The sequence below is a fragment of the Staurois parvus genome, unplaced genomic scaffold (genome assembly GCF_062004578.1).
Source record: "Staurois parvus isolate SC_StPar_1 unplaced genomic scaffold, SC_StPar_1.0 ptg003607l, whole genome shotgun sequence".
Classification (NCBI taxonomy): Eukaryota; Metazoa; Chordata; class Amphibia; order Anura; family Ranidae; genus Staurois; species Staurois parvus.
In genome coordinates, this window is record NW_028321403.1 from 88,557 (window position 1) to 116,093 (window position 27,537).

Consider the following 27,537-nt stretch of genomic DNA (forward strand, 5'->3'; position numbering starts at 1 on the left):
GGGGCATTCTGACCACCACTGTAAGGGGGACATTCTGACCACCACTGTCAGGGAATATTCTGACCACCACTGTAATGGGGGCATTCTGACCATCACTGTAAGGGGGGCATTCTGACCACTACTGTAAAGGAGGCATTCTGACCACCACTGTAAGGGGGGCATTCTGACCACCACTGTAAGGGGGGCATTCTGACCACCACTGTAAGGGGGGCATTCTGACCACCACTGTAAGGGGGGCTTTCTGACCACCACTGTAAGGGGGGCATTCTGACCACCACTGTAAGGAGGACATTCTGACCACCACTGTAAGGGGGGATTTCTGACCACCACTGTAAGGGGGGCTTTCTGACCACCACTGTAAGGGGGGCATTCTGACCACCACTGTAAGGAGGACATTCTGACCACCACTGTAAGGGGGGATTTCTGACCACCACTGTAAGGGGGGCTTTCTGACCACCACTGTAAGGGGGGCATTCTGACCACCACTGTAAGGGGGGCTTTCTGACCACCACTGTAAGGGGGGCATTCTGACCACCACTGTAAGGAGGACATTCTGACCACCACTGTAAGGGGGGATTTCTGACCACCACTGTAAGGGGGGCTTTCTGACCACCACTGTAAGGGGGGCATTCTGACCACCACTGTAAGGAGGACATTCTGACCACCACTGTAAGGGGGGATTTCTGACCACCACTGTAAGGGGGGCTTTCTGACCACCACTGTAAGGGGGGCATTCTGACCACCACTGTAAGGGGGGCATTCTGACCACTACTGTAAGAAGGACATTCTGACCATCACTGTAAGGGGGACATTCTGACCACCACTGTAAGGAGGACATTCTGACCACCACTGTAAGGAGGACATTCTGACCACCACTGTAAGGAGGACATTCTGACCACCACTGTAAGGAGGACATTCTGACCACCACTGTAAGGAGGACATTCTGACCACCACTGTAAGGGGTACATTCTGACCACCACTGTAAGGGGGACATTCTGACCACCACTGTAAGGAGGACATTCTGACCACCACTGTAAGGGGGACATTCTGACTAGAGATGAGCGAATCGAAGTAGGTGAAGTGGAATTCGAGTCGAATATCGGAAAAATTTCGGTTCGCGCCGAATCCGAAAAATAGCCTACTTCGGACGCGCGAATCGAAATTTTTCCGAAAATGGCGGCGGACATGTGCGGCGACGGAGCGGGGATGTCTGGGAAGGCACGCAGACAAGGCGCGCTGACCCATAATGCATTCCTCAATGACATGTGATCGCATCAGCCAATCAGCAGCCAGCCAGCCAGCACTGTGTAATGGTCGAGCTATAAATAGCGGCCATTTTGGAATTCTTCATTTGCCTGCAGTCATTGAACAGAGGCAGACCGCTCTGTATTAGGGACAGCGTTAGGGCCACAGAAACGATACTTGGGGACAGAGAAACGTTACTTAGGGACAGAGAACCATTACTCAGGGACACAGAATTGTTACTGAGTGCCAGAGAATTGTTACTTAGGGCCACAGAAACTTTAGTTAGGGCCACAGAATTGTTACTCAGGGACAGACACAGAATTGTTACTGAGGGCCACAGAACTGTTACTTAGGGCCACAGAAACTTTAGTTAGGGCCACAGAATTGTTACTCAGGGACAGACACAGAATTGTTACTGAGGGCCACAGAACTGTTACTTAGGGCCACAGAATTGTTACTCGCACAGACACAGAATTGTTACTCAGGGACACAGAATTGTTACTGAGGGCCACAGAACCGTTACTTAGGGCCACAGAATTGCTACTCGCACAGACACAGAATTGTTACACAGGGACACAGAATTGTTACTGAGGGCCACAGAACCGTTACTTAGGGCCACAGAATTGCTACTCAGGGACAGACACAGAATTGTTACACAGGGACACAGAATTGTTACTGAGGGCCACAGAACCGTTACTTAGGGCCACAGAATTGTTACTCAGGGCCACAGAATTGTTACTGAGGGCCACAGAACTGTTACTTAGGGCCACAGAATTGTTACTCGCACAGACACAGAATTGTTACTCAGGGACACAGAACTGTTACTGAGGGCCACAGAACTGTTACTTAGGGCCACAGAATTGTTACTCGCACAGACACAGAATTGTTACACAGGGACACAGAATTGTTACTGAGGGCCACAGAACAGTTACTTAGGGCCACAGAATTGTTACTCAGGGACACAGAATTGTTACTGAGGGCCACAGAACTGTTACTTAGGGCCACAGAACTGTTACTTAGGGCCACAGAATTGTTACTGAGGGCCACAGAACCGTTACTTAGGGCCACAGAATTGTTACTCGCACAGACACAGAATTGTTACACAGGGACACAGAATTGTTACTGAGGGCCACAGAACCGTTACTTAGGGCCACAGAATTGTTACTCAGGGACACAGAATTGTTACTGAGAGCCACAGAACTGTTACTTAGGGCCACAGAATTGTTACTCGCACAGACACAGAATTGTTACTCAGGGACACAGAACTGTTACTGAGGGCCACAGAACTGTTACTTAGGGCCACAGAATTGTTACTCGCACAGACACAGAATTGTTACTCAGGGACACAGAATTGTTACTGAGGGCCACAGAACCGTTACTTAGGGCCACAGAATTGTTACTCAGGGACACAGAATTGTTACTGAGGGACACAGAACTGTTACTTAGGGCCACAGAATTGTTACTCGGACAGACACAGAATTGTTACTCAGGGACACAGAATTGTTACTGAGGGCCACAGAACCGTTACTTAGTGCCACAGAAACGTTAATCGGGGACACAGAATTGTTACTGAGGGCCACAGAACCGTTACTTAGGGCCACATAAACGTTAATCAGGGACACAGAATTGTTACTGAGGGCCACAGAACCGTTACTTAGGGCCACAGAATTGTTACTCACGGACAGACACAGAATTGTTTCTTGAGGGACACAGAATTTTTAATGAGTGCCACAGAACCGTGACTTAGGGCCACATAAACGTTAATCAGGGACACAGAATTGTTACTGAGGGCCACAGAACCGTTACTTAGGGCCACATAAACGTTAATCAGGGACACAGAATTGTTACTGAGGGCCACAGAACCGTTACTTAGGGCCACGTAAACGTTAATCAGGGACAGACACAGAATTGTTACTGAGGTACACAGAATTTTTACTGAGGGCCACAGAACCGTTACTTAGGGCCACGGAAACGTTAATCAGGGACACAGAATTGTTACTGAGGGCCACAGAACCGTTACTGAGGGCCACAGAACCGTTACTTAGGGCCACATAAACGTTAATCAGGGGGACACAGAATTGTTACTGAGGGCCACAGAACCGTTACTTAGGGCCACAGAATTGTTACTCAGGGACACAGAATTGTTACTGAGGGCCACAGAACTGTTACTTAGGGCCACAGAATTGTTACTCGCACAGACACAGAATTGTTACTCAGGGACACAGAATTGTTACTGAGGGCCACAGAACCGTTACTTAGGGCCACAGAATTGTTACTCAGGGACACAGAATTGTTACTGAGGGCCACAGAACTGTTACTTAGGGCCACAGAATTGTTACTCGGACAGACACAGAATTGTTACTCAGGGACACAGAATTGTTACTGAGGGCCACAGAACCGTTACTTAGTGCCACAGAAACGTTAATCGGGCACACAGAATTGTTACTGAGGGCCACAGAACCGTTACTTAGGGCCACATAAACGTTAATCAGGGACACAGAATTGTTACTGAGGGCCACAGAACCGTTACTTAGGGCCACAGAATTGTTACTCACGGACAGACACAGAATTGTTTCTTGAGGGACACAGAATTTTTAATGAGTGCCACAGAACCGTGACTTAGGGCCACATAAACGTTAATCAGGGACACAGAATTGTTACTGAGGGCCACAGAACCGTTACTTAGGGCCACATAAACGTTAATCAGGGACACAGAATTGTTACTGAGGGCCACAGAACCGTTACTTAGGGCCACAGAATTGTTACGGACAGACACAGAATTGTTTCTTGAGGGACACAGAATTTTTACTGAGGGCCACAGAACCGTTACTTAGGGCCACAGAAACGTTAATCAGGGACACAGAATTGTTACTGAGGGCCACAGAACCGTTACTTAGGGCCACGTAAACGTTAATCAGGGACAGACACAGAATTGTTACTGAGGTACACAGAATTGTTACTGAGGGCCACAGAACCGTTACTTAGGGCCACGTAAACGTTAATCAGGGACAGACACAGAATTGTTACTGAGGTACACAGAATTGTTACTGAGGGCCACAGAACCGTTACTTAGGGCCACATAAACGTTAATCAGGGACACAGAATTGTTACTGAGGGCCACAGAACCGTTACTTAGGGCCACATAAACGTTAATCAGGGACACAGAATTGTTACTTAGGGCCACAGAACCGTTACTTAGGGCCACAGAATTGTTACTCACGGACAGACACAGAATTGTTTCTTGAGGGACACAGAATTTTTACTGAGGGCCACAGAACCGTTACTTAGGGCCACATAAACGTTAATCAGGGACACAGAATTGTTACTGAGGGCCACAGAACCGTTACTTAGGGCCACGTAAACGTTAATCAGGGACAGACACAGAATTGTTACTGAGGTACACAGAATTGTTACTGAGGGCCACAGAACCGTTACTTAGGGCCACATAAACGTTAATCAGGGACACAGAATTGTTGCTGAGGGCCACAGAACCGTTACTGAGGGCCACAGAACCGTTACTTAGGGCCACATAAACGTTAATCAGGGGGACACAGAATTGTTACTGAGGGCCACAGAAACGTTACTTAGGGCCACATAATTGTTACTCAGGGACAGACACAGAATTGTTACTGAGGGACACAGAATTGTTACTGAGGGCCACAGAACCGTTACTTAGGGCCACAGAATTGTTACTCAGGGACACAGAACTGTTACTCAGGGACACAGAATCGTTACTCAGGGACACAGAATCGTTGAATTAAAGAGTATGTCAGACAACATGCAGAGGAGTGACAGAGGAGGCAATGTTTTAGGAGCGAGCAGACGTGGCAGCAGAGGAAGGGGTCGAGGCAGCACTATTCGCAGCCAGAGGCCACTGCTCCCGGTGTCATCCAGCGGTCGTGTCTCCACCGACAACCCTGCCGTCATCGATTGGTTGGCTCGGTCGTCTTCCTCTTCCCAGGTCACCTCTGACACCTACAGCCAACGGTCGGTGGGTACGTCAGACACAACCGTTAGTTGGCATGGCCCGGGACCAAGCCCACTGAAATCACGTGTCCTCTACCTGCCCCTGTCCTTTGGTGTTCCCTCACCAAGCGAAGTGGGCTGTGGGCTCAGCCCCACTGTACAGTGAGGAAGAGCTAACAGAGGGCGGTCAGGAACGGGGGGAGACATCCGCCTTTTCAGCAGCCAGGCGAAGAAGTAGTGGCGAGGAGAGTGGCCCGGTAGCCGGTCTAGAGACAGGTCTGTCTCCTGACCCAGACGCAGCCGAGGGGGCTAGTAGTGAGGCGGAGACCCTAATTGATGATGATGAGGTTGATCGCACTTGGCTGCCTCGTCGTCATCAGGCAATTTCTTCCGCATCATCAGGAGAAGAGGGTGCCAGCTTGGCAGTGAGCGAAACAGTCGGTGGGTTGCCCAGGAGACAGCAGCAGGGTCGCAGCAGTGTCAGTGGAAGCAGTGTCAGTGGAGCCAAACGGCCACGGAGTAGAGCACCAGCTCCACTGCAGCCTACCACCACGGCCAGTAGTGGTGCCATTGTGCACGGAGGAAGCAGCAGTCAGCCAGTGAGGAGTAGCGGGGGCAAAGTTTCCTACTCGGCGGTGTGGCAATTTTTCGTCAAGCCGCCCGAGGAAGTAAACGTAGCCGTATGTCGACTATGTGGCCAGAAAGTCAAGCGTGGCCAGGGGGCCCATGTTGGGACTACAGCGTTGCGGCAGCATATGCAGCGTCGCCATTTGGTGGCCTGGGAAAACCGTGATAAAGATACGGCGGTTCTGCCCGCCCCAGCCCCCGCTCCATCACCCGCTCCGTTACTTGCTCTGTCACCCGACGTCAATCGCCCTCCATCAGCCAGTCAAGGCTCCAACACCTCTGCTGAGGGGAGTTGTCGCTCGTTGGCATCTTCCGCTCGTTCAGATGCTCCTTCTCCTGCTACTCCTCTTCACGGATTCCGTCAGCAGTCTTTCTTGGAATCCGTTTCCAAGAGACAACAGTTTGCGAGCACGCACCCGACGGTGCAAAAGCTGAACGTCCTCCTGTCCAAGTTGCTGGTGCTGCAGTCCCTCCCTTTCCAAGTGGTGGACTCAGCACCTTTCAGAGAAATGATGGCTTGTGCCGCGCCGCGGTGGAGAGTGCCAAGCCGGCATTTCTTCGCCAAAAAGGCAGTGCCAGCCCTGCATTCACATGTAGAAGAGATGGTGGGCCAGTCTTTGAGCATGTCGGTCTCTGCCAAAGTGCACGGCAGCGCCGACGTGTGGAGCTGTAACTACGGTCAGGGACAGTACATGTCATTTACGGCCCACTGGGTGAACGTGGTGCCGGCACAGCCGCACCAGCAACTTGGACAGGTCACGACGCTTTTGCCTCCACGTTTGCACGTCCTTGGTCCGGCAAAGATGTCCGCCTCTACCACCTCTTCTTCCGCCGTGTCCTCAGCCGCCACCCCCGTGCCAAGTCCCATTACCCGACCGGCATATCACATGTGCAGGGCGCAACGGTGTCACGCTGTTCTGCACCTGGTATGCCTTGGCGAACGTAGTCACACAGGGGAGGAACTTCTGAGTGTAATGAACAGAGAAATCGACAGATGGCTGTCTCCGCGCAAACTGAAAATCGGAACCATGTTGACCGACAACGGAAAGAACATGGTGTCTGCTCTGCGTCAAGGAAGGTTGTGCCATGCGCCATGCATGGCTCACGTGTTCAATCTGGTTGTCAAGCGGTTCCTAAAATCCACCATCCCACTGCAAGACATCCTTAAAATGTCACGTAAACTTTGCATGCATTTCAGCCATTCCTACACCGCAAAGCACACCCTCCTTGAGCTGCAGCGGCAGAACGGAATTCCACAGCATCGCCTGATCTGCGACGTTGCAACAAGGTGGAATTCAACCCTACACATGTTAGACCGCCTTTACGAGCAGCGAAAGGCCATCACCGATTTCCTGATGTTACAAGCGGATAAAGGTACTCCCCTGTGTAACTTCGATGTCAGCCATTGGCAGCTCATGCGTGACACCTGCGCTTGCTCAGGCCCTTTGAGGAGGCCACGCTATTCGTGAGTCGGCAGGACTATGGGATGAACGACGTCATTCCTCTGTTGCACGTCCTTGAACAAATGCTGTTAACAATGGCTTGTCAGGGTGCGGTAGACGTGGCGCACAGATCTCAACGCTACATGACCCCTGTGGGGGCAGGACAGGAAGAAGAGGAGGAGGTAGAGGAGGACATTTGTGCTCAGGAATTATTGAGTGAAATGGGTGGTTTTTCCACTCAGCGGACAGGAGTGGAGGAGCAGGAGCATCTGGTAGAGGAGGAGGAGGAGACAGAGGACCCAGACGCACCGTGGCAGTATGCTGTGGAGATGGAGGCAGGGAGTCCCTCGCATTCCTTGGCACAAATGGCCCTTACCATGCTCGGTTGCTTGCGTAGCGACAGCCGAATAATAACCATCAGACAGAGGGATGACTTTTGGCTGTCCACCTTGTTGGACCCTCGCTACCGTTCAAAAATGGTGGCCTTTTTCACACCTGCTGAGAGGGAGGCCAAAATAACGTACTATAAAAACCACCTATGTAGTCAGTTGGTCTCTGCCTTTGTGCGCCAACGTCCATCCTCAGACACTGTGGGCCCTGTGCGCTCGCGTTCCGCTGCCATGGCAGCAGGGGAGGGGTGGGGTGGTAGGAGCAGTGGCAGCTCCACCAGCAGTGGCTGCCTCAGTCTGCAGTCGATGATGAGTAGCTTTCTTCACCAGCGCAGTGAGGAAACTACTAACCAGCCGCAGCAGCAGCAGCAGCAGCAGCAGCAGCAGCAGCATCAGGTGGACCTGGAGCAGGACCTCAAACAACAGGCTTGGGCCTACTTGGACAGCACCCTGCCAACCGAGGTAGACAATCCCCTTGACTACTGGGCAACGAAACTTGACCTTTGGCCCCAACTAGCTGAATTTGCCCTTGAAAGGCTGTCATGCCCGGCCAGTAGCGTGGCATCGGAGCGCGTGTTTAGTGCGGCAGGAGGTATTGCAACTCCGCGGAGGACACGACTGTCCACCCAAAGTGTGGAGAGACTCACGTTTGTGAAAATGAATCAGGCGTGGATTAGTCTGGATTTCAAACCACCAGTTCCTGACACAACTGACTAAATACGCCATGAATCATGCCTCAAACATGTGCCACTTTCAGGTCTCCTCACACACTGCTGGTGTGTTGAATTTTTTGACATAGGGTGCTGGCAGATTACGGGCCTCCTATAGCTGCTGCCAGGCCCCTAATCTGCCATGGGCCCCTATATACCGCCTCCTCATGCTGCTGCCAAGTCCAGAGTCTCTCATGGGTCCCTGTACGGCCTCCCATTGCTGCTGTCTCCATCGCCACACTCTGCCATGTGCCACTTTCAGGTCTCCTCACACACTGCTGGTGTGTTGAATTTTTTGACATAGGGTGCTGGCAGATTACGGGCCTCCTATAGCTGCTGCCAGGCCCCTAATCTGCCATGGGCCCCTATATACCGCCTCCTCATGCTGCTGCCAGGTCCAGAGTCTCTCATGGGTCCCTGTACGGCCTCCCATTGCTGCTGTCTCCATCGCCACACTCTGCCATGTGCCACTTTCAGGTCTCCTCACACTGCTGGTGAGTAGAATTTTTTGACATAGGGTGCTGGCAGATTACGGGCCTCCTATAGCTGCTGCCAGGCCCCTAATCTGCCATAGGCCCCTATATACCGCCTCCTCATGCTGCTGCCAGGTCCAGAGTCTCTCATGGGTCCCTGTACGGCCTCCCATTGCTGCTGTCTCCATCGCCACACTCTGCCATGTGCCACTTTCAGGTCTCCTCACACTGCTGGTGTGTTCCATTTTTTGTCATAGGGTGCTGGCAGATTACGGGCCTCCCATAGCTGCTGCCAGGCCCCTAATCTGCCATGGGCCCCTATACCGCCTCCTCATGCTGCTGCCAGGTCCAGAGTCTCTCATGGGTCCCTGTACGGCCTCCCATTGCTGCTGTCTCCATCGCCACACTCTGCCATGTGCCACTTTCAGGTCCCCTCACACACTGCTGGTGTGTAGAATTTTTTGACATAGGGTGCTGGCAGATTACGGGCCTCCTATAGCTGCTGCCAGGCCCCTAATCTGCCATAGGCCCCTATATACCGCCTCCTCATGCTGCTGCCAGGTCCAGAGTCTCTCATGGGTCCCTGTACGGCCTCCCATTGCTGCTGTCTCCATCGCCACACTCTGCCATGTGCCACTTTCAGGTCTCCTCACACTGCTGGTGTGTTGAATTTTTTGACATAGGGTGCTGGCAGATTACGGGCCTCCTATAGCTGCTGCCAGGCCCCTAATCTGCCATGGGCCCCTATATACCGCCTCCTCATGCTGCTGCCAGGTCCAGAGTCTCTCATGGGTCCCTGTACGGCCTCCCATTGCTGCTGTCTCCATCGTCACACTCTGCCATGTGCCACTTTCAGGTCTCCTCACACTGCTGGTGTGTAGAATTTTTTGACATAGGGTGCTGGCAGATTACGGGCCTCCTATAGCTGCTGCCAGGCCCCTAATCTGCCATGGGCCCCTGTACCGCCTCCTCATGCTGCTGCCAGGTCCAGAGTCTCTCATGGGTCCCTGTACGGCCTCCCATTGCTGCTGCCAGGAGGCAGCAGGGTCGCAGCAGTGTCAGTGGAGGCAAACGGCCACGGAGTAGAGCACCAGCTCCACTGCAGCCTACCACCACGGCCAGTAGTGGTGCCGGTGTGCACGGAGGAAGTAGCAGTCAGCCAGTGAGGAGTAGCGGAGGCAAAGTTTCCTACTCTGCGGTGTGGCAATTTTTCGTCAAGCCGCCCGAGGAAGTAAACGTAGCCGTATGTCGACTATGTGGCCAGAAAGTCAAGCGTGGCCAGTAGGCCCATGTTGGGACTACAGCGTTGCGTCAGCATATGCAGCGTCGCCATTCGGTGGCCTGGGAAAACCGTGATAAAGATACGGCGGTTCTGCCTGCCCCAGCCCAGGGTTCCATTTTGTCATAGGGTGCTGGCAGATTACAGGCCTCCCATAGGTGCCGCCAGGCCCCAAATCGGCCATGGGCCCCCGTACCGCCTGGTCACGCTGCTGCTGAGCCCACAGTGTGACCTGGGTCCCTGTACGGCCTCCCATTGCTTCCACTCTGCCATGTGCCACTTTGAAATCTCCTCACACTCCTGCTGTTGTCCATTTTGTCATAGGTTGCTGGCAGATTACAGGCCTTCCATAGGTGCCACCAGGCCCCAAATCGGCCATGGGCCCCCGTACCGCCTGGTCACGCTGCTGCTGAGCCCACAGTGTGACCTGGGTCCCTGCACCGCCTCCCATTGCTCCCACTCTGCCATGTGCCACTTTGAGGTCTCCTCACACTGCTGGTGTGTTCAATTTTTTGACATAGGGTGCTGACAGATTACGGGCCTCCCATTGCTGCTGCCAGGCCCCTAATCTGCCATGGGCCCCCGTACCGACTCCTCATGCTGTGACGTTGCAACAAGGTGGAATTCAACCCTACACATGTTAGACCGCCTTTACGAACAGCGAAAGGCCATCACCGATTTCCTGATGTTAAAAGCGGATAAAGGTACTCCCATGTGTAACTTCGATGTCAGCCATTGTCAGCTCATGCGTGACACCTGCGCTTGCTCAGGCCCTTTGAGGAGGCCACGCTATTCGTGAGTCGGCAGGACTATGGGATGAACGAGGTCAAATCGGCCATGGGCCCCCGTACCGCCTGTTCACGCTGATGCTGGTCCCACAGTGTGACCTGGGTCCCTGTACTGCCTCCCATTGCTCCCACTCTACCATGTGCCACTTTGAGGTCTCCTCACACTCCTGCGGTTTTCCATTTTGTCATAGGTTGCTGGCAGGTTACAGGCCTCCCATAGGTGCTGCCAGGCCCCAAATCTGCCATGGGCCCCCGTACCGCCTGGTCACGCTGCTGCTGGGCCCACAGTGTGACCTGGGTCCCTGTACCGCCTCCCATTGCTCCCACTCTGCCATGTGCCACTTTCAGGTCTCCTCACACTCCTGCTGGTTTCCATTTTGTCATAGGGTGCTGTATGGCCTCCCATTGCTGCTGCCTCCACCGCCACACTGTGGCTCCAAACACTGGTTTTGGCCCCGTGACTGGCCAAATGAGTGAAGTGTGCGGTGATTCTAAGATCGACGGCACTCATCTGCATGTCATACTGACTGACAGTATTATTTCTCTTCCCCAGCAGACTCCAAGGGCATTTAAATTAAAGGTACAGTGTTCTGCACTAATATAAAGGCTCTCTAAAGCCTAGAAACACCCTTTTTTAAGTTAAATTCACAGCGAATTTATTCGACTCGAATCGAATATTGTCCACGAATTCGCCGAATCAGTCGAATCGAATTTTTCATTTCTTCGCTCATCTCTAATTCTGACCACCACTGTAAGGAGGACATTCTGACCACCACTGTAAGGGGGACATTCTGGCCGCCACTGTAAGGGGGACATTCTGGCCGCCACTGTAAGGGGGGCATTCTATCCACCCCTGTAAGGGGTGCATTTTGACGACAACTGTAAGGGGGGCATTCCGACAACCACTGTAAGGTCCACTGGCCACCAATGTAAAGCGCATGTTTCCCTCTGAATCCCAATGAGTTGGTTTCATCAGGGTTTCTCTGAGACCTAAAAAGATATTTCAAAGATTCGTCTAGAATAGAAACATTGAGGAACATTGGATTAGGCACATACATGAACAGACAGACATACCCCCCCCCCCCCTACGTGCAGCAGACTAAGAGCACCCGATCCACATTCTTTGTATTGGATATGAATTTGGTAAAACAGATTTCTAACATTATTCCATCTATGTGTCAATGTGTATCTCTGGTGCTCCAGCGCCATGTTGTACCTCCTGCAGCAAAGGGGTGGATTCACTCTGCCGCAGGAGGTACAAACAGACTGCACTCTGCAAGAGCTTCCTAAATGAGGTGCAGCTTCACTGTGCAAAGAATACCCAATCATGTTCAGGGAAAATAAAAAAAAAAAAACAGCACTTTTGCTTGCACATGATTGGATGATGGAAGTCAGCAGACGGATGACGGAAGCTCTGGAGCAACTGCTCTTGCAAAGTGCGCCGTCTATTTGCCTTTAGTGAACCAACCCTAAAGTCTTTCAGGATCCTGTCATCAGGAGTACATGAGGAACACGGACATGGCTGGGGGGAGAAAGGGGCACTTACCTCTGGCACACCTACCTGCTCGCATCCAGGGCCGGCGCTAGACTATTTCTACCCTAGGCAAAACCAGCTACTTGAATTCCCTCGCCCCCCCCAAAAAAATAAAACTTCACCTGTAGTTCTACTTTGCCCCTCCCAGCACAAATCCTCTCCCCTAAATCCCTCCTCCTAGCTCAACCCCCTCCAAATTACCCTTCCCAGCACAAACCCTTCCTCCCCACCCAAATCCCCCCTCCTACCACACATCCCCCCACCTAGCACAACCCCTCCCAATCCCCCTTTTAGCACAATCCCCCCCAACACAAATCCCCGCAATTCTGCTCTCCTAGCACAAATTCTCCCCAATCCCCCCCTCCTAGCACAACCCACAAAAATCCCTCCTCCTAGCACAAATCCCCCCTCCTAGCACAACCCCTTCCAATCCCACCTCTTAGCACAATCCCCCACCAACAGAAATCCCCCCCAATCCCACTCTCCTAGCACATATTCTCCCCAATCCCTCTTCCTAGCACAACCTACCCAAATCCCCCCTCCTAGCACAAATCCCTCCCACCCATTCCTCCCTCCTAGCACAACCCACCGGAATCCCCCCTCCTAGCAAAAATCCCCCCTCCTAGCACAAACCCTTCCAATCCCACCTTTTAGCTAAATACTCCTCCAACAGAAATCCCCCCAATCCAACTCTCCTAGCACATATTCTCCCCAATCCCTCCTCCTAGCACAACCCACCCGAATCCGCCCCTCCTAGCACAAATCCCCTCCTCATTCCTCCCTCCTAGCACAGCCCACCCAAATCCTCCCTCCTATTACAAATCCCCCCCCATTCCCCCTCCTAGTACAAATCCCTCCCCCAATTCCCCCTCCTAGCACAAATCCCCCCCCCAATTCCCCCTCCTAGCACAAATCCCCCCTCCAAGCACAAATCCTCTTCGCTCAATCCCCCCACCTAGGACAAATTCCCCCAAATCCCTCCTCTAAATCCCCTCCAAATTACCTTTCCCAGCATAAAATTCTCCCACCTTACCCAAATACCCTCCCCCCTTTGGCACAAATCCTGCCCCCCTCCCTTCTACTCCTAGCACATATCACCCTATTCCTTCTCCTAGCACAACCACCCCCCCCCCCACAATCCTGCACAAACAACTCATCTCAGCACAAATTATTGTTACCCCTCCCCCCTTTCATTTTGTACAGCTTCCCTGGCTTGCAAGCTCCACCCAGCACCCCCCCCCCCCCTATACCTGGTAATAGTGCAGAGTAGGGAAACCAGCAGCCGTGGCTGCGCCCCAGGCATCAGTGCGCCCTAGGCAGCTTCCTAGTTCACCTAGTGGTAGCACCAGCCTTGCCCGCCTCCATTCCCATCAGTGCCGTTATATATTCCTCTTCCTAGTCCAGCATCTTCTTGATTTGCAGGCACTGGTGATGTAACTCTGGTGTATGTACACAGGAGTTACATTATCTCGCCACCCAGTTCTCTTCTGCCAAAACACCCCCTTGTTGGCCAACTTCAATTTTAAATCTTTACTTCCATTTTAAACCAGAGCAGCCATAACAATACTGGAAAACATGTGAAATAGAGCCTGCAGCGACACCTGCTGGGACAGAATGAGAATGCATCATAATGTCGGGAAGTGCATCCCAGCAGACAAAAGAGTTCTTCTAGACGGCTTCCCGTGCATAGTCACCGACTAATTCATGGTGCGTTACAGGCACCTAGGGAGGGTGCATGGGCTCATGTGCATTGGTGCGCACATTCGCTTGTGCATTGCTGTGCGCATCTCCACGCATCTTCAGCCCACATTGGCGCCAAGAGAGGTATTTAAACTGAACCTTCTACTCTGTATCTGTCTTCAGTTACTGACCTGGGTTACCTTGAGCACTCCACCTGCACTGATCCCGGCTTGCCTTGACCACTCCACCTGCACTGATCCCGACTTGCCTTGACCACTCCACCTGCACTGATCCCGACTTGCCTTGACCACTCCACCTGCACTGATCCCGACTTGCCTTGAGCACTCCACCTGCACTGATCCCAACTTTCCTTGACCACTCCACCTGCACTGATCCCGACTTGCCTTGAGCACTCCACCTGCACTGATCCCAACTTTCCTTGACCACTCCACTTGCACTGACCCCGACTTGCCTTGACCACTCCACCTGCACTGATCCCGACTTGCCTTGACCACTCCACCTGCACTGATCCCGACTTGCCTTGACCACTCCACCTGCACTGATCCCGACTTGCCTTGAACACTCCACCTGCACTGATCCCGACTTGCCTTGACCACTCCACCTGCACTGACCACAACTTGCCTTGACCTCTCCACCTGCACTGACCCCGGCTTGCCTTGACCTCTCCATCTGCACTGACCCCGGCTTGCCTTGACCTCTCCACCTGCACTGACCCCAGCTTGCCTTGACCACTCCACCTGCACTGATCCTGACTTGCCTTGACCACTCCACCTGCACTGATCCCAGCTTGCCTTGACCACTCCACCTGCACTGACCACAACTTGCCTTGACCTCTCCACCTGCACTGACCCCGGCTTGCCTTGACCTCTCCACCTGCACTGATTCCGACTTGCCTTGACCACTCCACCTGCACTGATCCCGACTTGCCTTGACCACTCCACCTGCACTGACCACAACTTGCCTTGACCTCTCCACCTGCACTGACCCCAGCTTGCCTTGACCACTCCACCTGCACTGATCCCGGCTTGCCTTGACCACTCCACCTGCACTGATCCCGACTTGCCTTGACCACTTCACCTGCACTGACCAGGACTTGCCTTGACCTCTCCACCTGCACTGACCCCGGCTTGCCTTGACCTCTCCACCTGCACTGACCCAGGCTTGCCTTGACCAGTCCACCTGCATTTATCTCACCTTGCCTTGACCACTCCACCTGCACTGACCCCAGCTTGCCTTGACCACTCCACCTGCACTGACCCCAGCTTGCTTTGACCACTCCACCTGCACTGATCCCGGCTTGCATTGACCACTCCACCTGCACTGATCCCAGCTTGCCTTGACCACTCCACCTGCCTGCTATCCACTGGTGTCTGCTCCTTACCTACCTGCTACCAGTCTGATGTTTGCCTCTCTGCTGTCACCAGTGTCATCCCGTTCCTGCCTATTGCTCACCGGTTGCTACCTGACACCACCGATGACCATCCTTTACTTTGCCCGGATATTCTGTCCATCCCTGATGCTAGCAAGACCAACAAGCACTCTACTCCTGTGCCACCTGACCACTCTACCAAGGGCCCCGAGTCAGTGGTGTAAGTGAGGCCTTCCTCGTCATTTCAGGATCTTCTACCAGGTATGTGACGTATATTGTTAGTATATTTACATTATAAAAATATTAGGTAAAATTATTAGACATCTTCATGACGAAACGCGTCGGGTGGTGCCACGGTGCATGACGTTATCATGTTACAGATCGTGGCCATCTTGCTGGTTGGAAACATTATTTGATATCTTTTATGCTGAATATACTCTGATGTTTGTAATTGCAATTTCTTTTATTAAATTTAGATTTTTATAAAGTACTACACCATGAACTGGTTTTGCTTTCCTCTACATATATACACTATATTGCCAGAAGTATTTGCCCCGCCCTCCAAATCATGTGATTCAGGTATTCCAATCCCCTCCATATCATGTGATTCCAGTGTTCCAATCCCCTCCATATCATGTGATTCAGGTGCTCCAATCCCCTCCCAATCATGTGATTCAGGTGTTCCAATCCCCTCCATGACCACAGGTGTATACAATCAAGCCCCTAGGCATGCAGACTGCTTCTACAAACATTGGTGAAAGAATGGGTCGCTCTCAGGAGCTCAGTGACTCCAAGCGTGGTCCCGTGATAGGTGGCCACCTGGGCAATAAGTCCATCCGTGACATTTCCTGGCTACTAAATATTCCACGCTCAACTGTTAGTGGGATTATAACAAAGTGGAAGCAACTGGGAACAACAGCCACTCAGCCACCAAGTGGTAGGCCACGTCACATGACAGGGCGGGGTCAGCGCATGCTGAAGCGCACAGTGCGCAGAAGTCACCAACTGTCTGCAGAGTCAATAACTAAAGACCTCCAAACTTGGTGTGGCCTTCAGATGAGCCCAACAACAGTGTGTAGAGAGCTTCATGGAATGGGTTTCCATGGCCGAGCAGCTGCATCCAAGCCTTCCATCACCAAGTGCAATGCAAAGCGTCGGATGCCGTGGTGTAAAGCACGCCGCCACTGGACTCTACAGCAGTGGAGACGTGTTCTCTGGAGTGACCAATCACGCTTCTCTGTCTGGCGTGTCTGGGTTTGGCGGCTGCCAGGAGGTAACGGTACTTGCCTGACTGCATTGTGCCAAGTGTAAAGTTTGGTGGAGGGGGGATTATGGTGTGGGGTTGTTTTTCAGGGGTTGGGCTTGGCCCCCTAGTTCCAGTGAAGGGAACTCTTAAGGCGACATTTTGGACAATTTCATGCCCCCAACTTTGTGGGAGGAGTTTGGGGATGGCCCCTTCCTGTTCCAACATGACTGCCCACCAGTTCACAAAGCAAGGTCCATAAAGACATGGAGGAGCCAGTTTGGGGTGGAGGAACTTGACTGTCCTGCACAGAGTCCTGACCTCAACCCCATAGAACACCTTTGGGATGAATTAGAGCGGAGACTGCGAGCCAGGCCTCCTCCCCCGACATCAGTGCCTGACCCAGCAATGGGCAAACTACGGCCCGCGGGCCGTATACGGCCCGGCGGACCTTTTAATCCGGCCCGCGGAGCTAGGCTCCCACTAGGCTCCCCTCACAGTCCGCCCTGAAGACCGGTGTAGCATGAAAATCTGTCTCCTATGAGGATCTGTCCCCCTCGACGTATCTGCGCATGTGCCGGAGATCGCCGATTGGCTGCTAATGCCTGAAACTGGCACATGCGCAGATACGTCGAGGGGGACAGATCCTCATAGGAGACATATTTTCATGCTACACCGGAACGGCGCGGGACACGGCGAGAGGAACGCGCGGAGCAAAGGTAAGTGAATTGACACAGGGGGGGACTTGGGGACTTAATATGGGGGATAATTTAATATGGGGAATGAATTACTATATGGGGGATGAATTACTATATGGGGGATGAATTACTATATGGGGGATGAATTACTATGGGGGATGAATTACTATATGGGGGATGAATTACTATAGGGGGGATGAATTACTATGGGGGATGAATTACTATATGGGGGATGAATTACTATAGGGGGGATGAATTACTATATGGGGAATGAATTACTATATGGGGGATGAATTACTATGGGGGGGGATGAATTACTATGGGGGGGGATGAATTACTATGGGGGATGAATTACTATATGGGGGATGAGTTACTATGGGGGATGAATTACTATGGGGGATGAATTACTATATGGGGGATGAATTACTATATGGGGGATGAATTACTATGGGGGATGAATTACTATATGGGGGATGAATTACTATATGGGGGATGAATTACTATGGGGGATGAATTACTATATGGGGTATGAATTACTATAGGGGGTATGAATTACTATATGGGGGATGAATTACTATATGGGGGATGAATTACTATGGGGGATGAATTACTATGGGGGGGGATGAATTACTATATGGGGGATGAGTTACTATGGGGGATGAATTACTATGGGGGGGGATGAATTACTATGGGGGATGAATTACTATAGGGGAGATGAATTACTATGGGGGATGAATTACTATATGGGGGATGTATTACTATGGGGGATGAATTACTATGGGGGATGAATTACTATATGGGGGATGAATTACTATGGGGGATGAATTACTATGGGGGTTGAATTACTATATGGGGGATGAATTACTATAGGGGGGATGAATTACTATGGGGGATGAATTACTATAGGGGGGATGAATTACTATGGGGGATGAATTACTATATGGGGGATGAATTACTATAGGGGGGATGAATTACTATAGGGGGGATGAATTACTATATGGGGGATGAATTACTATAGGGGGGATGAATTACTATAGGGGGATGAATTACTATAGGGTGGATGAATTACTATATGGGGGATGAATTACTATGGGGGATGAATTACTATATGGGGGATGAATTACTATGGGGGATGAATTACTATATGGGAGATGAATTACTATGGGGGATGAATTACTATGGGGGATGAATTACTATATGGGGGATTAATTACTATGCTTACTATGGGGGAATATTACTATACTTACTATGGATGACACATACACATAATTTATCTACTCTTGGTCCGGCCCCCGGGTCCAATATATGAACCCATTGCGGCCCTCAAGTCAAAAAGTTTGCCCACCCCTGGCCTGACCTGACAAATGTGCTTCTGGAAGAATGGTCCAACCTTCCCATAGACACCCTCCTAAACCTTGTGGACGGCCTTCCCAGAAGAGTGGAAGCTGTTATAGCTGCAAAGGGCGGGGCCAACTCAATATTGGACCCTACGAACTAAGACTTGGGGTCCATTAAAAGTCATGTGCGTGGAAAGGGCGGGGCCAACTCAATATTGAACCCTATGGACTAAGACTAGGGGGCCATTAAAGGTCATGTGTGCAGGAAGGGCGGGGCCAACTCAATATTGAACCCTACAGACTAAGACTGAGGAGCCATTAAAGGTCATGTGCATGGAAAGGGTGGGGCCAACTCAATATTGAACCCTACAGACTAAGACTGGGGGGACATTAAAGGTCATGTGTGTGGAAAGGCCGGCTGACCAATACTTGGGGCAATATAGTGTATATATATATATATCAGGGAGCCGCCCTTGTGGCTTAATACTACATCTCTGCCTTGGAATAAGTTGCTGTGGAAAGGAGATCGGTGAAGAGATTCGTTGGGTTCCTCAGCCACCAGTGGATGCGATACGCGTTTTCTGACCTCTTGATTTGTGGTCGATGCTTCAGGTAAGAGGCCGTGTATGTTGATCGATGGAACTTTCGCCTCTTCTGGCACGTTTGTGTGACCTCCAGCTGCTCCGTAGGAACTTATTCCACTTCCTAATATTTTCCTTTATATTTTGAGGTTTGATTGTTATTTTATTTGCTGATCGATTATCGTTTTACTATACTGAATATTCGGTAACTAGCGCTGCATCTCGTCGTATATTACCGATCGTTTGTTGCCAACTTGCTCGCTAGCTGCTTTTTCCCGATTGCGGGGCCCTCAGCGCAGGTGATCACTGGTTGTTTTAGTATTTTTTATATTTATCCGAATTAAAAAAATATATTTTTTTGGAAGCTGAACATTATAAATTGAGTAAATCGATCTGCACAGGACCGCTATGCAGCCCCTTCGTAGATGAAGACTGGCCAGCTGAACGTTCCTTCAGGGTCTTGTTGGGATTGTACAATGGAAACTGGCGGCACTCACCTGACGAAGAGGGAATCAGGAATCCTGCGCAGAGGAAGCCCAGAATCTGGAAAACAAATCAGATCGATCGATCGTGTGTATCACAGAGTCTGGATAAAGATCCTAACGAGCGAACTGTCGAGAGTCGCCAAGATGGCCGAACTCTGCGGAGACTGAAACTGTATCATGTCAGAAACCAGGACTTCTCCTCGACAATATTGTGACTTGCACCTATGCTATCACACAGGTACGGGGCTGCTGATAGAAACCACGGGGCCCCATACAGCCAACCTGACAGGCCCCCCCCCAAAAAGCAAAACAAAACACAGTTTACTTAGTTTCAATTATAAATGAACACAATGAGTGATCGTTACTGATCACTCATTGTGTTCATTCAGGAAAGGAAGGTGCTGGTCCGTTCCCCCACTCTCCATCCTGGAGGATCCTGTTATGTGCTGGCAGCTGCTGGTTGGAAGGAGAGGAGGGAAGCCGACAGCACTGCGGGGGTTGGGGGGGCACACAGGGGGGCACAGGGGGGCCTGGATGTCAGGGGAAATGCATGGTGCTTCAGTCTCTCACCATGTGGCTTGCTACATACTTACAATCAGGCCCGGATCTAGGAGGATATTGGGGTGAGCTGTGCACCCCCAGATTTTAGTTCTGCCCTCCCAGATTTCTGAGAGTGCATCCGCTAATCCACAAGACTAGATGGGGAAATTGATGTAAGGGGGCACTCTGATGGGGAAATTGATGTAAGAGGGCACTCTGATGGGGCAATGATGTAAGGGGGCACTCTGATGGGGCAATGATGTAAGGGGGCACTCTGATGGGGAAATTGATGTAAGAGGGCACTCTGATGGGGCAATGATGTAAGGGGGCACTCTGATGGGGCAATGATGTAAGGGGGCACTCTGATGGGGCAATGATGTAAGGGGGTACTCTGATGGGGCAATCATGTAAGGGGGAACTCTGATGGGGCAATGATGTAAGGGGGGACTATCATAGGAACCCTGATATCAGGTGGAACTCTGAAGAGGATTCTTGATGTAAGGGACTCTGAGGAGGCAATTGATGTAATGGGGCACTCTGATGGGGTAACTGATGTAAGGCACTTTTATAGGGTAACTGATGTAAGGGGGCACTCTGATGGGGCAATGATATAAGGGGGCACTCTGAGGGGGCAATTGATGTAAGGGGGCACTCTGATGGGGAAACATTAATGTAAGGGGGACTATCATAGGAACCCTGATATCAGGGGGAACTCTGATGGGGATTCTTGATGTAAGGGGGTATTCTGATGGGGAAACTGATGTAAGGGGCACTTTGATAGAGTAACTGATGTAAGGGGGCGCATTGATAGGGCAATTGATGCAAGGGGGCACATTGATGGGGCAGTGATATAGGGGGGCACTCTGATGGGGCAATTGATGTAGGGGGGCACTCTGATGGGGCAATTGATGTAAGGGGCACTCTGAGGAGGCATTTGGTGTAAGGGGGCACTCTGATAGGGACACCTGATGTAGTTGGGGGTGGGGCTCTTGTAGGAACCCTCCAGGGGGAACTCTGGTGAGGATTCTTGATGTAAGGAGGGACTTTGATGGGACAACCTATATAAGGGGGCACAGGTTCTGCTTAATCATCCTAATCCAAAGACAGCCTTATACATCTCAGGGTTCGCTGTTCACTTCCACGCCACCTCTGCACTCCCGGGTTGTGACGCGCCGAGCGTGCCACGTGAACAAGGAATACTGGATTTCTGCACCTCCGTCACACTACTGACATTCTGCCCCCGGACTTCTTCTCCTGCACCCCCGGATCTGATCGGCTAGATCCAGCCCTGGATACAATGTTACAATCTGATCACTAGGGAGCAGACTGATGACTTGTAGGTCCATTGATACGTATCTTCAACCAATCTCCGTTTATAACTTACCAAAATCTTCGGCATTGTGTCCCCGAGAGGATGGATCTTCACCTGGATAGAGACACAAGAGGCAGAGACTGAGAGGTCGTTCCCCGGTACCCTCCGAATTCCAGTCTATTGGATATGATTACCTATAGAGATCACACAGCTAGATGGGGGGGGGGGTCTCCTGACATGACCCCTCTATGGCTGAAGAACACATCTGGGGAACCTCTGAAGTCCATTCCGTACCACAGAGACATTACCAGAGGTTGTGGACTCCAGGTCAACAAGGAGTCACAGAACAACTTGGGGGGGTCCTTTTAGGTACTTTATTAAGCAGATTTCAGAATTTTAATATCACCCGTATTTGTTGAGTTATAAAATGTTTCGCTTTATTGATAGTCTGAAGCTCCTTATTGAGAATGTGCGGTAATATTAAGGCTTAGCCCCTTGCCAACCCACTCACAGTAAATCTACCGCATGCAGGCAGCACAGCGACGTACCAGTACATGCATTTGCAGACTAGGGTGCCCCCCCCTGGGGTGAGCAGTGGCGCAATCCCATGACAGCTGTGTCTACTGGACAGGGCTGGATTTAGTGGGGAGTTGGGGAGGGCTGTGCCCCCCCCCCCAGATTTTAGTCATGCTCCCCCAGGTGGGACAGGTCTGATGGGGGCAGTCCATGTAAGGGACACCTGATGTAAGGGGCACTCTGATGGGGATAACTGATCATATGTAAGGGCACTAGGGCGGTAACAATTGATGTAAGGGGGCACTCTGATGGGGACTTTGATATAAGTGGGAACTCTGGTGGGGGCACTGATGTAAGGAGGCACTCTGATGGGGACCCTCATATACGGGGGCACTCTGTTGGGGACTATAGGTTAAGGGGGCACTCTCTTGGGGACCTTGATATAAGTGGGAACTCTGATGGGGACCATGATGTAAGGGGGCACTCTGATTAGGACACTGATGTAAGGGGGCACTCTGATGGGAACACTGATGTAAGGGGGCACTCTTTTGGGAACACTGATGTAAGGGGGCACTCTGATGGGAACACTAATGTAGGGGGCACTCTGATGGGAACACTAATGTAAGGGAGCACTCTGATGGGAACACTGATATAAGGGGGCACTCTGATGGGAACACTGATATAAGGGGGCACTCTGATGGGGACACTGATGTAAGGGGGCACTGTGATGGGAACACTGATGTAAGGGGGCACTCTGATGGGGACACTGATGTAAGGGGGCACTCTGATGGGGACACTGATATAAGGGGGCACTCTGATGGGAATACTGATGTAAGGGGGCACTCTGATGGGGACACTGATGTAAGGGGGCACTCTGATGGGAACACTGATGTAAGGGGGCACTCTAATGGGAACGCTGATGTAAGGGGGCACCCTGATGGGAACACTGATGTAAGGGGGCACTCTGATGGGAACACTGATGTAAGGGGGCACTCTAATGGGAACGCTGATGTAAGGGGGCACCCTGATGGGAACACTGATGTAAGGGGGCACTCTGATGGGGACACTGATATAAGGGGGCACTCTGATGGGGACACTGATGTAAGAGGGCACTCTGATGGGAACACTGATGTAAGGGGGCACTCTGATGGGAACACTAATATAAGGGGGCACTCTGATGGGAACACTGATATAAGGGGGCACTCTGATGGGGACACTGATGTAAGGGGGCACTCTGATGGGGACACTGATGTAAGGGGGCACTCTGATGGGGACACTGATATAAGGGGGCACTCTGATGGGGACACTGATGTAAGGGGGCACTCTGATGGGGACACTGATGCAAGGGGGCACTCTGATGGGGACACTGATGCAAGGGGGCACTCTGATGGGGACACTGATATAAGGGGGCACTCTGATAGGGACACTGATGTAAGAGGGCACCCTGATGGGAACACTGATGCAAGGGGGCACTCTGATGGGGACACTGATATAAGGGGGCACTCTGATGGGGACTATGATGTAAGGGGGCACTCTGATGTAAGGGGGAACAGGTTCTGTTAAATCACTCTAATCTATTGACAGTCTAATACATACAAGTGACACCGTGTGACAGACTGTCAGTGATTCACACCCAGTGTTGACATTATGGCCCCCTGATTGTTTGTTTACTGCACCCCCAGATCAGATAGACCCGGCCATGCCAGTGGACACAGCGAATCACGGTTCCCGGCTGCTGTGAGTGGCTGGTATATCATGTGATCGCTATGACCAATAGAAATCACACAATATTACTGTCATTAATGGTTTTTATTCATGAACAGCTTGCTTACTGTTGTAATGCTGTGATTGGCTCACAGCTATCACACGGTGCCTGGTACCCTGTACCATGTGATTAGCCATAGCCAATCACATCATGCCTACAGTAAGCAAGCTGTCAAGAATGGAAAGCCATTGCTTATAATAGTGATCATCACTGTTGTAAGCAAAACCAGTGTAAAAAAAAATCCTGATCAACCCCCCCCCCCTCCCCCACACACACACTGAGGTTGCACTGAACTGCTCCAAAGAAAGTATGTAGAAAAAAATATAGAAAAAAAAGCAGAAAAAATTTAAAAAAAGAAGAAAAAGTTTAAAAAAAAAGATTTTTTTTTTTTTACATACTGTCACCAGTCAGTGTCCCTGACCACCACCCCACCAGTCACATGATGACACTGTACTGTGTCCCCGACCACCACCCCACCAGTCACATGATGACACTGTACTGTGTCCCCGACCACCACCCCACCAGTCACATGATGACACTGTACCGTGTCCCCGACCACCGCCCCACCAGTCACATGATGACACTGTACCGTGTCCCCGACCACCGCCCCGCCAGTCACATGACGACACTGTACTGTGTCCCCGACCACCGCCCCGCCAGTCACATGACGACACTGTACTGTGTCCCCGACCACCGCCCCACCAGTCACATGATGACACTGTACCGTGTCCCCGACCACCGCCCCGCCAGTCACATGACGACACTGTACTGTGTCCCCGACCACCGCCCCGCCAGTCACATGACGACACTGTACTGTGTCCCCGACCACCGCCCCACCAGTCACATGATGACACTGTACTGTGTCCCCGACCACCGCCCCACCAGTCACATGATGACACTGTACCGTGTCCCCGACCACCGGCCCGCCAGTCACATGATGACACTGTACCGTGTCCCCGACCACCGCCCCGCCAGTCACATGATGACACTGTACCGTGTCCCCGACCACCGGCCCGCCAGTCACATGATGACACTGTACCGTGTCCCCGACCACCGCCCCGCCAGTCACATGATGACACTGTACCGTGTCCCTGACCACTGCCCCGCCAGTCACATGATGACACTGTACTGTGTCCCCGACCACCGGCCCGCCAGTCACATGATGACACTGTACCGTGTCCCCGACCACCGCCCCGCCAGTCACATGATGACACTGTACCGTGTCCCTGACCACTGCCCCGCCAGTCACATGATGACACTGTACTGTGTCCCTGACCACCGGCCCGCCAGTCACATGATGACACTGTACTGTGTCCCCGACCACCGCCCCGCCAGTCACATGATGACACTGTACTGTGTCCCTGACCACCGCCCCGCCAGTCACATGATGACACTGTACTGTGTCCCTGACCACCGCCCCGCCAGTCACATGATGACACTGTACTGTGTCCCTGACCACCGCCCCGCCAGTCACATGATGACACTGTACTGTGTCCCCGACCACCGCCCCGCCAGTCACATGACGACACTGTACTGTGTCCCTGACCACCGCCCCGCCAGTCACATGATGACACTGTACTGCGTCCCCGACCACCGCCCCGCCAGTCACATGATGACACTGTACTGTGTCCCCGACCACCGCCCCACCAGTCACATGATGACACTGCACTGCGTCCCCGACCACCGCCCCGCCAGTCACATGATGACACTGTACTGCGTCCCCGACCACCGGCCCACCAGTCACATGATGACACTGTACTGTGTCCCCGACCACCGCCCCACCAGTCACATGACGACACTGTACTGTGTCCCCGACCACCGGCCCACCAGTCACATGATGACACTGTACTGTGTCCCCGACCACCGCCCCACCAGTCACATGATGACACTGTACTGTGTCCCCGACCACCGCCCCACCAGTCACATGACGACACTACTGTGTCCCCGACCACCGCCCCACCAGTCACATGACGACACTACTGTGTCCCCGACCACCGCCCCACCAGTCACATGACGACACTGTACTGTGTCCCCGACCACCGCCCCACCAGTCACATGACGACACTACTGTGTCCCCGACCACCGCCCCACCAGTCACATGACGACACTGTACTGTGTCCCCGACCACCGCCCCACCAGTCACATGACGACACTGTACTGCACTAGTGACAGTATGTAAAATAAATTATGGAGGAAAAACAAAAAAAAAAATTTTATTGAATTTCTTAACTTTACAACTTCAAAAAACTCGCCGTGCCTCTTACTAAATACCTCGGACTGTCTACTTTCTAAAAAGGGGTCGTTTTGGGCGGGATTTGTACTTTCCTGGCACTTTAGGGCCTCAAGAAATGTGATTTTTAAATGTACAGGACATCCCACAGTTCCCATAGACTGAATAATAAACACTGATTCGGGTTATTTTTTTAACAAGGAAAAGTAGCGGAATACATTTTGGCCTAAATTTATGGAGGAAGATCATTTGTTTGCAAAATTTTATAACAAAAACGAAGAAAAAAAATGTGTTTTTTTTTTTTAAATTTCAGTATTTTTTCGTTAATATAATAAAAATAAATAAAACACCCAGCAGTGATTAAATAGCATCAAAATACCTTTCTATCTGTGTAAAAAAAAATGATGAAAATGTTATTTGGGTGAAGTGTTGCATGATCGTGCAATTGCCAGTTAACCACTTGACCCCCAAATCACATACATGTGCGTGATTGGCTTCGAGTGGTCATACCGGGGTGATGGCTGCAGATTTTTTTTTTCACCCAGTGATGCCGTTTCACCTAAAAGCAATGCTGGCGGCTGATTAGCTGCAGGATTGCTTTTACGGGTTCCCCTCCTCCGCCCACCAGTGCTTCTCCGGGCTCTTCTGTGCGATCGAAGAAGCAGATATTCGATGTGGAGGCAACACCAGATGAACACACAGAGCCAGCCGTGTGCCAGGACAGCATGTACAGGAAGCAGCTGAGGAGCTGGGGGGGGGGGTGGTTTACCCCCCTCTCTCAACCCCCCCACTCCTCACCCTTCTCTTATCTCCCACCCCCCTCTCTCAACCACCCCCCACAACTCACTCTCTCACCCTCCCTCTCTTTCACCCCCCAATTTCCCTTCTCACCCCCCTCTCTGTCACCTCACCCTCCTCTTTCTCTCTCTCACCCTCACCCCCCTTGCTCCCATTTCTCACCCCCTCTCTCTCACCCCCCTCTCTGTCACCCCCGCCCCCTCTCTCCCACCCTCCTCTCTCTCTCTCACCCCCATGTCTCACCTCCACCCCCCTCTCTGTCACCCCTCTTTCTGTCACCCCTCCTCTCTGTCACCCCCACCCTCCTCTCTCTCAACCCCACCTCACCCTCTCTTTCACCCCCCCCCTCACCCCCACCCTCCTCTCTCTGTCACCCCCCACCCTCCTCTCTCTCCCCTCTCTCTCTCTCTCACCTCCCCCCTCCCCTCCCTCTCTCACCCCCCCCTTTCCCTCCCCCCTCCCCTCCCTCTCTCACCCCCCTCCCTCTCTCCTACTTTCTCATCTCTCCC

General features: G+C 51.9%; 1 protein-coding gene across 1 annotated transcript in view; it reads right to left on the minus strand.

Annotated features, from left to right (window-relative positions):
* The window catches only part of LOC149427622 (uncharacterized), a 68,987-nt gene that overhangs the window by 27,840 nt on the left and 13,610 nt on the right, over positions 1-27,537 (minus strand). The window contains exons 2-3 of the mRNA XM_089667846.1: positions 21,792-21,833; positions 19,880-19,925 (exon numbers count right to left, since the gene is read on the minus strand). Of these exons, the coding sequence (XP_089523972.1) occupies positions 19,880-19,925; positions 21,792-21,806 (61 nt within the window). The 5' untranslated portion in view covers positions 21,807-21,833. The remainder of the gene's footprint in view (positions 1-19,879; positions 19,926-21,791; positions 21,834-27,537) is intronic.